Below are 14,255 nucleotides of genomic sequence, written 5' to 3'. Positions count from 1 at the left end.
TTCGTATATCTTAAATCTACACTGATAAATTCATATTTAGTCTAAAAGGTATGTAAGGTACTAAGAGTAAGTTTTACTGCAATTGCAATTTCTTGCACGTTTCGAACAGCTCTCTAAGTGTTATCGAAATGGACAGCGACCCCGTCACTAAGCTCCACCATTAGCACCGTTGTAAACATCCATATGGTACCTTTTAAAACCATTAAAACCCAGCACGTTACTAAGTAAGGATAATAAAACAATGTTTGAATATAAAAGATACTATATTCATTCGCTCTCAAACCATACAACAATAAATGCCGTGTACACCTCATTAAAAACTCTATAAAAATAACTTAATATTTAATTTACTCTTCCTCGACCTCGTCATCTGTTGTGAATTCACTCTCGTTGCCTCCCTGTTGAACAGAAAATACCCATTAAGAAAAACAAATATGCTAAAATGTTTGATTAAGTATGCAACTGAATTTTAAATGCCATTGTCGTCTACCGCAGTCCGCAACTCGAAGACAATAAGAAAACAAGAGAAATTAGTTTCCGCGCTACCGTTAGCCGATGCGGATATTGATATATTTAGACCCTTACTCTTTTAGCAAACACAGAAACGGAACACATTTTTCCTTCCGAATCCCGCTAAATATATAAACTTTTTAAGATAATATTTGTCAACTGATCAAATTGACCTGGTAATATTTTTTAAGATTTTGTCCATAAAAAGATACATATATATACATACTAATATTCGATATTTCCAGAAAAACATTGTAGTCAGTGATAAGTGACAATTTCACAACATAACTGTAATTAAGTTCTTGAAATATTGTTGGAAAGTAAAGATTCTACTTGTAAAATTGTCCTTATCGGGAATCCCTATACGTATTTAGCTATAAATAAACAAAATATGTACCTACTTCTTTCTACTGCAGTGGTTTTATATGTTGTTTTTATAATATGTTAAGGATAAATTTTTAGGTTGTATAACCCAAGAGCTTAAGGTGTAAGACCAAGGAGGCCATAAATTATATAAAAGAAATTTAAAAAATAAACGAATTTGAATTAAAACACGGTACTGACACATAAAAGCGCTCGCGTTGTGCAAGGATTGAGGTCCTCGTGACTCACTAATTACGAAAAATCGAGTTTTGTCATTTGTTTATAACGATAATTAATCGATTACAAAATAGCGGAATACTTGTTTTGAATAAGACCATTAAGCCGCAATAAGAAACGCGTTGAATAATATGTTACCACAAAGTCTCAGATTTTCTTATTAATTATGTATAGGTATCACATTATACACACAATAAATATAAAATATGAATGAAGATGAGACTTCTAAAGCTTTCAACAATTTTATTCAAATTATTCCACCCATTTAGCATAACAAAACAATTTAAATTCTTTTCTTAATTAAATGGAGTTAGATAACTAATTTTAAAATTTATTTGCTTTACGAAGTCCAGTTATTTGGGTCATTTCCGTAAACAAATAAATATTACAAATCGAATGCGCGATGTTCGCATCCGACGTTTTGCATAGGAACAATGTTTATTAAATATTTTTTTGTACCATATTACATAGGTACACTATATCTTAAATTATAAGTGTACCTCCTTCAATAAAATGAAACGAAAATAAAAATTACAATTTTAACAACTTAATATGCTGGCAATACTTAACTCATATTTTTTTTTTTTGTTTTCTAGTACTTCGTAGAAGGCCCATCAAATGAGAATTAACTTACGCAGTAAATTAGAAAGAAAGCTGTAATTATTAAAACTTTCTCTGTGTAACACTTATACACATACATACATATGCATATTATTTTTAAGAAATTTAATATATTTTATATACAAAATATTCACAACGATTTTATCAAGTAAAAAAACATAAAGCAATAAAAGCAGTGGCTGCTAAAAATTGCTAAACGCAACACGTCACTAATAGTATGGCGCGCATATCGATGACGCATCACGCAATCGACAAGATTCTTTTTTCAAAAATGGATACAGCTTAAAAAAGTTTTTACTTAAAAAAAAGTGTAAAAGTGGCCAGTGTACGTGTCCTACAATCGACACAGCTAAAAATTGTTCATTTAAAAAAGGAAAAAAAAACAAAAGTGGCCAGTGTGGTACCTGGTCGTTGTTATCCGTGTCGGAGTCGCTAAGGTCCCACTGCGGGTGCTCAGCGGGCACTGCGGCCGCCTCCTTCACGTCCAGCTTCATGTCCTGCTGCTGGTCCATACCGATGTATGAATCTGGTGGGAGGGGGATTATTATAATTTTAGGCTTTTTATGTGGATAGTTCATATTTTAAAGATGACTTAGGCTTTGAGTTTAATAGAAGCTGTTCGATTCGGGCGATAAAGGAAATTAGTGACTTTTTTACATAATAGTTTCTAATTTCTAAACAAGGATAATTTAGTAATGGTTGATAAAAAATTTTTAATATATTTTTGGCTTGTAGGTACAAGTAACAAAAGGTATAAACTATAAACCGAAATTGTATGGGATTTTTTTTTTCTTATTTTACTGTTTCACACAATATTGAATTACGTATATATGCTAGTGTACTACGCTATTAAATAAACTAAATATCTCCTACTCTTTCTTGCTTCAAATACCGAAACTGTAACCAAACGACACATTATCTGCAAAATCATTCATGTACGAAAATCATAAAGCTAATACCAGAACGGAGGCAGCACGCGAGCGTGTAGAGGCCGGGCCAGCGCGGCGCCGTGAAGCGCAGCTGCAGCTCGTGCGAGTCGACCAGCGCGGTCACGTGCGCCGGCGCGGTCAGCAGCGTGTGCGACTTGCGGTCGCAGATGTAGCACCACCAGAACTCTTGCTTCTCCTGTACGACGTGGTAAATTTTGAAAATATGTAATGACGTTTCAAAAGTGCTTTTATAAGAAGTCTAATTGAATAAATAAATGTTGAGTTTGAGTTTGAGTTTGACGTATACGATACAGTTCATTTTTTGGAGTGAAAATTTTTTTTGCCGCGTTGAACACTTTATCGTAGGAGTTTTTCTAAGTTATATATGGTTAGATGAATTTTTAACAGATTTTAAACGCGGTTTATGTATATCTATTCATTTCATATTATAATTATTATTATAAAATTATAAAGCTGAAGAGTTTGTTTGTTTGTTGGTTTGAACGCGCTAATCTAAGGAACTACTGGTGCGATTAGAAAAATTATTTCGGTGATAGATAGCCCATTTATCGAGGAAGGCTTTATCATCACGCTAAGACCAACAGTAGCGGATCACTGTGGGTAAAACCGCGGGGCACAGCTAGTTCATAGAATAAACATAAGAAAATATTAGTTAAAAGTTTTCACTTCAATCAAATATAGGAAGTCCCAATAATTAGTCGGTTGCTTCAATTTTTTTCTTCAAACTGTTATATTTTGCTCATTCTTGTCAATTCGACTATATTATAGAGCGTTAATATTTTGAATTAAAAGGAAATCACGTGATTCAAAGGCGACCTATGAAAATGTATTCAAATCTTAGCTCAAACAACATCAAATCTTTATCTCATTTCCAACACTCACCAAATTTAGCACAAACTAAATCAAATCTTTATCTCATCACCAAATTTAGCACAAACTAAATCAAATCTTTATCTCATCACCAAATTTAGCACAAACTAAATCAAATCTTTATCTCATATCCATACTCACCAACGGGAAGTACGGGCAGTGCACGGGGTGCGAGCTCTTGGACCTGCCCTCGAGTCTCTCGCGCTTCTGCAGGCGCTTCTGGAACTTCTCCCACTGGTCGTCGTCGTCGTCCACCGCGGACGACTTGTCGCGCGACTCGTTGTCCGACAAGTCGCTGTGCGTGCCCGACTCGTCCGAACTGCCCGCTTCGGATTCTTCGCCTGTGTAGAAGAAGATATTTTATTGTGCTCAATGTACGAATAATATCGAACTACCGGTGTGATTTTTCACTAGTGAGATTAGATTGAAAGTATTTTTTTATCAATAGTGTGTAAAGTACACATAATAGAATGAATGTATGAACGTTTATTTCATTAAATTTCTTTTGGAAGTGACCTTGAACCGCATAATTGTGTAACGCTATTGACTACGCGATTATACAGGGAAGGCAGGAAAAATACTCGTCGAAACTATGCAATACATTAAATAACTTAAATTTGAAAATAATAGATTAAAATATAAATTAATGCTTTCCGTTCTATATGTTCAGATTAAACAAAAAAATATTATCATTTACGAATAAAATACAAAGGTTCTACTCTTATATGTGTCGCAACGTAAATAATAGCGTATCCTAGTGTCAAACAAAAACTCTTAATCATTTATTAACTTTTATTAATATTTATTAACATACCATCCTCATCCTTTTTCTTTGGTTCCTTCTTCTTAACATCGGCTGGCGGCGGGGAGGGCGGCGCGGGGGCGGCGGGTGCCGCTTTCACCTGTTGCTTAGCAACCGGCTTCTTTGTTTTTTTAACCGGCTTCTTGCCCTGCTTCATCCACACCGGCCGTTTGGGGGCCGTTTCTTTCTTATCGTTCTTTTCATTCTTTTCGGTCTTATCGTTTTTATCGTTCTTGTCATTCTCGCCGTTTTCACCCGCGCCCGCGCCGTCTTCCTCGTCCCTAGTTGTTGAAATTAGTATTTCATTTAGTAATGTAAAACATTGAGATATACATATGGAGACGACACCACCTACATCACTTATGTTCCGCTCAACATACGCCATATTATGGCGTAACTGCACGCTCATTTTTTATTTGTTTTAAAGTGAAACGCATCAAATATGCCTTCGTGTGTGTTACGATATTGCACAAATAATATAAATAATACGGAAAGGTGCAAAGGAATAACTTTCATCGGTAAGTACCTAAATAGATAATAATTTTTAAAACTTAGTAAGAGCAAAAAAATGGCGCACAGATTTTGTTCGTGGTGTCTCCTCCATACGTAGTAACTAGTAATATTATCTCAATGATGTAAAATGATAATATAAAATATTTATAATTTAAAAATATTTATGGTATGGTATTAGATCGTATACGCACTATGCGGGTAGCCGTCCGGCTGACCGCAAGCACAATTATGTACCTAATATTCATTTCTATGCGCACTGTGCGGTCTGCGGTAGCCGCATCGCAGTGCGCATAGAAATGAATATTACGTACATAATTGTGCTTGCGGTCAGCCGGACGGCTACCCGCATAGTGCGTATACGCTCTTAGACTGCTACTTTTTCCTATTATATATTGAGTATAAAATATGTAGACTTACTTTATATTATTCTTCTCTTTTATAGTAGTATCTCCGAAAAGTTCTTTCATATTAGTTCTTTGTAGAAGTACAGTTACTGTTACAATAGCTCCTGCTGTTACAACCGTTGAATTTTCATCATCAATTACTGCAATAATGAATAAATATCATTAGTATACTTAATTTTTATTTTTTATTTAAACAAATGTTTTACAGTAACAATATGAAATTTTATTATAATTTATTCAATAACTTACCTTCAGTGTTTACTTGGAAATGAATATAAGGCATATTTCCTAAGACTTTCATGACATCATCATATTGTTTGTCATTTAAAAACCGTAGCACCTGTCTTCTCTCTTCACCTGGCAATTGTGCGAGTTGTAACAGAGACTTTATATGCTTCTTTCTGTTTGTGAAATACTTTAAGTGATCTTCGGTGATGTATGGTAATTGTAATAGAGGTGATTTGTACTCCCAAAGACCTTGCACTATAGTTGGTGACATTTTCATACAATTTTCGATTGTTTCAATCGTTGGTAAACGGGGGACTAAAAAAAACAGACAATACATATTAGTACAAATATCTATATATATAAAAGAAAGGCGTGTTAGTTACTCCACTTATAACTCAAGAATGGCTGAACTGATTTAGCTGAAAATTGGCAGGGAGGTAGTTTAGAGCCAGGAGAAGGACATAGGATACTAAATATGTACCACGGGCGAAGCCGGGGCGGACCACCAGTTTTATATAAATCTGAATTTTAAATATTTTTTTACACATAAATGATATCAATTATACTCACTTCTTCTAGCGTATGCTAATGCAATAAGTTGATTAACACAATTGACCATCTCCACAATGAGATCGGGACATCTAGACACAATATACCGTCGGTCAGCTTCCAGCGTCTCCTCAGGAAGCTTCATTCGTGACAAATGCGCGTGAAGTAACGCACGAGCTTTCACACTGTAGGGTCGGCACAACGGTTGCTCTTTATTTTTTTCTCCTAAATTTGGCAGGTCTCGTAGCAGCTACAATGTATATTGGATAAGATATAAATTAAATTTTTGAACAATTTTCAGTAACGAAAATTAGATCCTAATTTATAAATTGCATAATTTATTATTTTCCTAAAATTTTATAACTACATTTTTACTAGACTTTACCATATTTTAAAGCAAAACATGATTTGTAATAAGCAGTTATGACTATTGAAATATTCACCTTTAGTAGTATCAACTTCATTGATCACAACAGATGTATATTTTATGCTTAAGTGTTTCAATTTATGTAAACTAAAATGCATCCCAGAATAAAAGCCGAAATAACATGAATTACAGACATAATTTTAAAATACTTACAGCAGGCACTTCTTCATTATCTGTACTCCTCTCAATAATTTCAGAGTTATGTCTACGGTCAAACTCACAAGAGGCAGCGAGAATCATAAGAGCCCGTTTGAGCGGCATAGATGGTGTTTTATGACAGAAATAAAAATACATTTGAGTTGTATCAAGTAAAACTTGCTCCCCTGAATATCTAATGGAACGATACCACCAAGTACCAACCTAAAACAAAATATTATAATATTATAGATAATTAATATTAATAAAAAGATAATTAAAAAGAATAAAGTAGTCGCGGCTTCGCCCGCGCAGTCAAAGAAAAACCCGCATAGTTCCCGTTCCCGTGGGATTTCCGGGATTGCGTCATTTTCACGGGATAAAAAGTAACCTATGTCCTTTCTCGGGTATCAAAATATCTCCATACCAAATTTCATGAAAATTGGTTCAGTAGTTTAGGCGTGATTGAGTAACAGACAGACAGACAGAGTTACTTTCGCATTTATAATATTATATATAGTACGGATAAAATGCTTTAGATTTGTTTTGATTATGGTAGTATCAAGCTTGTAGAAGTAATGTTGCCCAGTCATTTTCCTTATCTGAATAATATGATTAATGATCAAGACAAATAAAATAAATATAAAATGTCATTCCGCTTTAAATCAATGAATTAACAAAAAATCCTTACTTGTGGTTAAATATCTAAATACATTCTTGTTTGAATAATTAGAAATAAGAAAATTGTATTTGTGTAAGTACATAAATTAGAAAATTACTAAACTGTATTTATTTAAAAGTAGAAGTATGTATTGCACAACAGTATAATTTTACTAACAAATAAGTTATGCAAGACAATAAAAGATAAGAGCAATACAGGAAAAAAAGGTAAAATTTAGAAAAAAAAATGGCTTTGCAACTTACAGCTGTTGGTAAGGCCACCATGAACACAAGAGCGTAAAGCCCCAGCACCCACACACTGTTCTCCTTCTCCACAATCCAACTCGGCAAAGCAATACCAAAACTCATTGCCCCCGGCCCATCTGGATTACCATACTTCTCCCAGTTTCTCCTAGCCTCATCATCTGTAAGAGCCTGAAATTATTCATACACAATTTATAATATTTTTTTAAAATAAATACTGCATCATTGTTGGCAAATCTCAATGCAAATTTCATACATGAACATTAATGCAAAGTTTATCAGTGGAAATAATTGATTTCCTCAATAATAAATTTCTATTTCAAGTTTATATTAAAATAACAGTCATTTGAATCCTTAATACTTACTTGATAGGCCTTTGTTAGTCTCATAAAAGCCTTCTCGTCACCAGTCTCCTTATCAGGATGCAGGATAAGTGATTGCTTACGATATGACTTCTTAATTTCTGCCTGAGTTGCCCCAGGTGGTAAACCCAAAATGTCATATGGATCAAAATTGGACATTTCATAATCAAACTGTGATACTTTAACTGCTAAAAATCCTAATAGCACCCATCCGGACACTATTGCTAACATTACAAAGAAATTTTTAACATTTTTGTAAGGTTGTGATTGTTCTATAATTATTCTTTTTTTTAAACAACCCGGACATTGACATTGTTCTGCTAATTTGACTGGATCTGTAAAGACAATATAACATTCAAATTTACGTTTACTTTTTAAAATTGTGCTGCGTGTGGCGGATGTAGTCCAAATTGAAACATAACTGTACTTGTACCATGAAGTGATTCTCAAAAATGAATGAAATCACGTATGATATGTACATAAATTTATTGATTTTAAAATATTATACATTTAGGAATACAATATTTACTTGGAAATACTCAATATTTTATGAAACTTTACCTTCTTTTCGCTTTCTTGGCCAGTAGTAAAATGTCGCTGGAATCAATATTAATGCAAGAAATGATAAAACAAAATAGAAGAATGTCGAGCCGCTTTCATCATATTCAAACTTTTGTCCTCCCATTATTAATAATTCACATTTACATTATTTTCTTTCATACATAAATTGGATTCTTCAGCTGACACCACACAACATGAACTTGTGACAATTTAACAACCTGACGTGTCATTTCAGCCATTTTTTTTTAACTTTTATTTTCATGTCTAGAAGACCGCAAATTTGATCATTTTCCTAAGAATAATAATTTAATATAATATTTAAAATATATTATATTTATATTTCAATTACTCAAAATTAAGTTACAAAATATATATATTTTATTACATACAGCATTTAAACTATAATTGCCACTTTAACGTAAAAATTAAGAAAAATTACTAATTGTATTATTTTTTTTTAAATATTGCTGTAATCGTAAATTATGTACCTACATAGGAATTTAAGATCATATTTGTTTTTTATATAGTGATAATACAATAAAAGTCCATATTTATATTAATAAACAGTATCAATACCACATTTTATTATACAAGTACTGTGCCACACCGTGGACGAACCCGCGTGCAAAATCAAGTATCATAAATCAAATTGTAATCATATTATTATTAATAAATCCGTCTACATACCAAGTACTTTTAAGAGTAACAGACATCCATACTTTACATCCTTCCAGAGTATAATTCTATTTCAAAAACAAAAAGAAGATTCTATTTCTATTGCACGCCTCATAAGCGAAGCGTTGAGGTGTGGTTGAGGTAGGTACTACTGTCACTTCGCGCAAAACATCTGATTTTTCAAACTTAAAATGTCTTTATGTATCACATTGCACTTGTAAGATAATACATACACACACATATTAAGAAAAAACACTATTTTTAACATTCATGATATTTTTGATGTCATTTTTGTTATTTAAACTAGTTAAAAAACAGTTTAAAAAAGTTCTGTCTTGGACGTCCGTGTGTCTGTATGTGCGGAGGATTTTCTTGTTAACACGATAGCGACCGAAATACTTTACTAGGTAATCGAGTCTTTTTTTTTCTCTTACGCTTGAGTATGCTCAGGAATAGAACCCTTTCATTTTTCAGCGTAGACAGAGAATCCAATAGACACCGGCAATGCGTGTCGCAGAAAGAGATAAAAAAGAATACGTCACAATATTTAGGGTTACCATGTGAGGGAAAATTTACCCCGCAATTTGTAAGATACAAATCTCTCAATATCATTATTCACATAACATAAGTGGATAATAATGAAATATCCACATTACATGATACTTACATGTTTATACTATTTATACTAATATTATAAAGAGGAAATGTTTGTAATTATGTATGGTTTTCACGCATAAACTACTGGACCGATTTCAAAAATTCTTTCACCATTAGAAAGCTGCATATTCACTGAGCAACATAGGCTATATTGCATTTTCAAAAAAATTAGAGATCCTTACCAAAAATGTAATAAATAATGTATCATTAATAAAAATTCTGTCATCGCGTGCGCTGCGGAATCTATTGAAAATAGAACAAATAAATGTTCTACGGTATTATAGAATGGACCAATATCTACAAGAAAGTCCGCGATATTCCATGCAAAAGATATAACGAATTTTTAAAAGTGTCAATTTACAGAAAATAGTAGGTATACTGTTTAATACAATGAGGAGGTGTAGTGCGGGACGGGGTGAAGGTGAGGAGGGAAGGGATATTCTTTCAGTGTTAGATAGCCCATTGATCGAGGAAGGCTATATTGTACCATAACACTTAGACCAACAGGAGTGGAGCCACGCGGGTGAAACCGCGGAGCGCAGCTAGTATATAATAAACATATTACCTTTAGAAGGGTAATACATATTATGTACATATATACACATACCTATATATGTATAATATGAATATATGTAATATATCATTATCATAATCCCATATGAAAATGTGTATGTAATGATAATGTAGATGAAAACTCGATTGTTTATTATTTTTTATAAAATTAAATAAAAAAAATAAAAGAATGTTTATTTTCGTAAGTACATATTAACAGATACACACGTTAATTATATTGACCGACCCGCGAAGGCGCAAAAAAAAACGAAATTTACTTAATAATAATTTATTGTAATAAAAAAATTACATTTAAATTATCTCTAACTTAATTAACTACGTCCCTCCGGTTCAATGTTGGAACCAAGAATGTCCATTGTCTTCGGCGGGGCAGCGTCGCGGTGGTGGTGATTGCCGTAATACTTTCTAACCTTCGGTTTTGGTTTCCAATCTGTTCATCCTGTAGCTACAATCCAAATTTGTCGTAAATTATCAGGTTCAGGAAAACTGGAACAAGCCATTGAATATTTCAGATATTTAATAAAATACACACTGCAGAATATATATTATTATTTCCCATAATAGTGGGTAACAATTTGTAGAAAAGTTGGCAACACAAAATTTTTTAGGTTAAAATTTATAATTGTTATTTTTGTGGTTTTTAAACAATGTATTCAAGTCAACAGCACGTGATACACAATATATTAACACGCTAAAGTATCATGAAGGCCTAATAACTGATAAAGAGTTGTATACTTACGAGTGAAAAGACAATCCAGGCATTTTCGTTCCACTAACACTTTTACACCCTTTAACACTACACCGCACCATGGTATTATTTTATAAGGTATTAACGGTAAGTTTAGATTATGCAAAACCAAACACAATGAATTACTTCTAACTTATAACATGTAAAAACTATATTTTTAGGGAAGACGATAGTTAGCTGTCAAACTTTGTTTAGCAAAGTAGGTTTCTTTTCTTGAAAAAAGTGGCACGCTGGGTGAAACAAAAAATTTTATCGTTCTCTCTCATTTCTTTACACAACACCGGCATAAGTTGCTCTTTTTCTTGTGTGAATGCGACATAAGATATCAATTTGTCTATTGGTTTCTCTGTCTACGTTTTTCAGGGTCTGATTCGATGTGGTTTAATTGTTATTAAATAAACAAAAATAATAATTAATTATTAAAAAAAAATTATGAGGCGTGCACTTTTGGATTTTCAAAATTATTTCCTACTGTGTTCGTATTCTGTGCACCTAAACATTATATTTTGACAATGACATTGGATATTAAGGGATATTACTATTATATTTTGACAGTCAAATGCGACAAATGAAATGACGGCTGTCGGCTGTCGCATATTTTCAAAAATGTCACCAAATTCCAAAATAAATTAATTGTGATGAAAAGAATATAAAAGTAAAAATATCAAAAAATAAGGTAGTGGCTGAATAAACTATATTATTTTATATTTAAATACTACTGAGAATTATGTACCAGGGAACCATAGTAATAACAAAAGAAAAAAAATAATTGTCTTGCTCTTGTCTAAGAGCGCAATTAACTTTTTACAGCAACTCGAAAATTTCTGATGACCACTGTTAAACTCTTTTTATTTATTGCAGATGGCTACTAGATCAATAGCGAGTGCAACTGTAAGAGCAGTAAAAAAACGAGTTTTACCATCGCGAGCAGCCCTTGTTTTAACGCAGTCAGCTGTTCAGAAGGTAAAAGAAATTATGTCAAAGGAAGAGGCAAAAGGCTTTGTGGGCCTTAAAGTTGGTGTACGACAAAGAGGTTGCAATGGGTTATCTTATACCTTAGACTATGCGAAAGAAAAAGGCAAACTTGATGAAGAAGTGAAACAAGATGGTGTGACAATAATTATTGACAAAAAAGCCCAGTTAACATTACTAGGTTAGCAAAACCTTTATGTTGTTGTTCCACATCATTTATATTTAGCATATAATTTCATAATTAAATTCCAATTTGTATTTTCAGGTACTGAAATGGATTATGTAGAAGATAAATTAGCAGCTGAATTTGTTTTCAACAATCCAAATATCAAGGGCACATGTGGATGTGGAGAATCTTTTAGTATTTAAAATAGAAAATGTATATGTATATTTTAAATAAAATCTATTGTTAGTCTTATGATTTAGCAATCTTCTGTTAATGCTTACTAAGTTATGAGTGTTACGAAGAATAGTATGTAAATAATTAAAATATTTTTTATTATTATTTGTAGATATTAGTAGAGATTATGTTAAATATGACTGCACATTGTTAAAAAATCTTGTGTTTCTATTGTCATGAATAAAATGAACACATCAATAATTGATAAGTATTAATGAATTTTTATTTTTACTTTGCAATTTCCATTCATGTAATGTAATATTAAATATATACTATAATATTTCTGTCTAAATAATAATATAGTCATAAAATTGTTAAAATCTAATTACATAATAACAAATAGCCAGATATGATATTATTCATCAAATTTTAGTAGATAATTCAAAACTTATAGCTAAGTGTGGCTAAATACATTATTTTTATTATTTTGTGCTAATACAACAGTCTTTGGTATTAGATATTTCCTTAGGATATTTCTTTTATTTTGTAGTGCTATATTAATGCTACATACTACATAGTTCTTTTATCTCTCCAATATTATTTATTTTAATATTGTAATTAGTAGTACATAAACATAAGTGTTATTGAACTGTTTTAAAATGATTGTTTGATTTTTCAAAAAGTTACGTAACTCGGGATCCAACGTCCACACAACGACCAATGGGAATAATTAATAAACCTTATTTTTAAGGCTAGAAAAAAATTGTGAAAAAAATACATAGAATCGGAACGTCATCACATGATATCTACCAAATATCTACTTATGTACTGTGTCATGTGTACCTGGTACCTATATGTATAGCGTATCTATATAATAATAGGTAGGTATATATAAGATTCATTTGCATATTTTCATTTTTCACCTTATTATACCTAGGTATTTTGTGATAAGATTTTAATAGGAATAGAAAATTACCAAATGTACGTAGGAATGTTACATACACTCTGTTGCAATAAACTGAGAACTGAGAAGAATCTTTCAGTTGCTTTCACGTTATATAATTTAAAATAGGTTACTGTTCCAGAATCTATTACGTAAATATTATATTTACTGGTCTTATTATAAAATAAAATAGGAATAAAAAATATATTTATAAATAAATATTTAAGATTACAAGGAATATTACACTGGTCAACAATGATTTTGTTGCCCTGGATGTGAAAGTGGTTTCGAATAATTTAATGCATATTATATATAAAACTATTAATAGTTTTGGTAGATTGGCTCTAGTTTTTTTTTAATCCTAATTTTCTTATTAGACTCTAAAACGCAGCATGAAATAGAAGGTATATTTGTTTAACATCATTTATTTTCTACAAAGTTTTACTTATTGTTTTGTTTTAGTATTTAATTAATTCAAATGGATATAAAAATAGAGAAAAATCATTAAAACTTATGAAATAGTACAAGGATTGTACTACCGTGAAACCTGCTTACTTTGCCACTTTTTCATGTGTCAAAAAGTTTGATTCGCTTTAAAAAAATATAATTGTATGAAAACGTAATGAGTAACCTGCACCTAGACGTAGTAAATTTCATGAAAATTTACATTATTACTAAATATCTATTTCATTTTTGTAAATTATAATATTTTAAGCATAAAAACAATTATGGCAAAGTTAGCTGTCACTTCTGGTAAATTTGCCATATGAAAGAAAAAATGAAATTTTTGGAGTTTATGAGGTTAAAAAGTAATATATTTGCACTCTTCCTATATCCCGTAAAATAAAGTAAAAACTTTATATTATTTAGCACTGGTAATTTAACTCTCTA

The 14,255-nt window shown here is 31.8% G+C and overlaps 2 protein-coding genes across 3 annotated transcripts; one reads left to right on the top strand and one right to left on the bottom strand.

Moving 5' to 3' along the window:
• Positions 1–244: 244 nt before the first annotated feature.
• On the bottom strand, positions 245–8,677 carry Sec63 (translocation protein Sec63). Its single transcript, XM_089700966.1, has 12 exons — positions 8,457–8,677; positions 7,899–8,230; positions 7,534–7,704; positions 6,628–6,834; positions 6,069–6,297; positions 5,520–5,813; positions 5,284–5,410; positions 4,366–4,634; positions 3,693–3,892; positions 2,691–2,856; positions 2,136–2,257; positions 245–398 (listed from the first exon to the last, which is right to left on the bottom strand). The coding sequence occupies exons 1-12, from the start codon at positions 8,578–8,580 to the stop codon at positions 348–350; spliced, it is 2,292 nt and encodes a 763-aa protein (XP_089557092.1). The 5' UTR covers positions 8,581–8,677; the 3' UTR covers positions 245–347.
• Positions 8,678–11,652: 2,975 nt separating this feature from the next.
• On the top strand, positions 11,653–12,680 carry MagR (Iron-sulfur cluster assembly 1 homolog MagR). 2 transcript variants are annotated; one of them, XM_089700397.1, is made up of 3 exons: positions 11,653–11,785; positions 11,971–12,262; positions 12,347–12,680. In XM_089700397.1, the coding sequence occupies exons 2-3, from the start codon at positions 11,971–11,973 to the stop codon at positions 12,448–12,450; spliced, it is 396 nt and encodes a 131-aa protein (XP_089556523.1). In that variant the 5' UTR covers positions 11,653–11,785; the 3' UTR covers positions 12,451–12,680. The 2 variants fall into 2 exon arrangements, with proteins under 2 accessions (XP_089556523.1, XP_089556524.1); XM_089700398.1 differs by having other exon boundaries at positions 11,691–11,764.
• Positions 12,681–14,255: the final 1,575 nt, after the last annotated feature.

This window comes from Colias philodice, chromosome 11 (assembly GCF_061535455.1).
Source record: "Colias philodice isolate Cphi_HAF_F1 chromosome 11, ilColPhil1 Martin Lab GWU primary, whole genome shotgun sequence".
NCBI classification, from domain to species: domain Eukaryota; kingdom Metazoa; phylum Arthropoda; class Insecta; order Lepidoptera; family Pieridae; genus Colias; species Colias philodice.
Note: the sequence above shows the minus strand (reverse complement) of the source record. Positions and strands in the feature narration are given on the sequence as shown.

What these genes read in the sequence shown, in the direction of transcription:
- Sec63 (XM_089700966.1), bottom strand. Translation starts at nt 8,580, where the DNA reads ATGGGAGGACAAAAGTTTGAATATGATGAAAGCGGCTCGACATTCTTC. An exon ending in ACTGCCCGTACTTCCCGTTG is followed by an intron (nt 2,857 to 3,692) that starts GTGAGTATGGAT and finishes CACGTCGTACAG; the next exon opens with GAGAAGCAAGAGTTCTGGTG. An exon ending in ACACGGATAACAACGACCAG is followed by an intron (nt 399 to 2,135) that starts GTACCACACTGG and finishes TCTGTTCAACAG; the next exon opens with GGAGGCAACGAGAGTGAATT.
- MagR (XM_089700397.1), top strand. Translation starts at nt 11,971, where the DNA reads ATGGCTACTAGATCAATAGCGAGTGCAACTGTAAGAGCAGTAAAAAAA. An exon ending in AGCCCAGTTAACATTACTAG is followed by an intron (nt 12,263 to 12,346) that starts GTTAGCAAAACC and finishes TTGTATTTTCAG; the next exon opens with GTACTGAAATGGATTATGTA.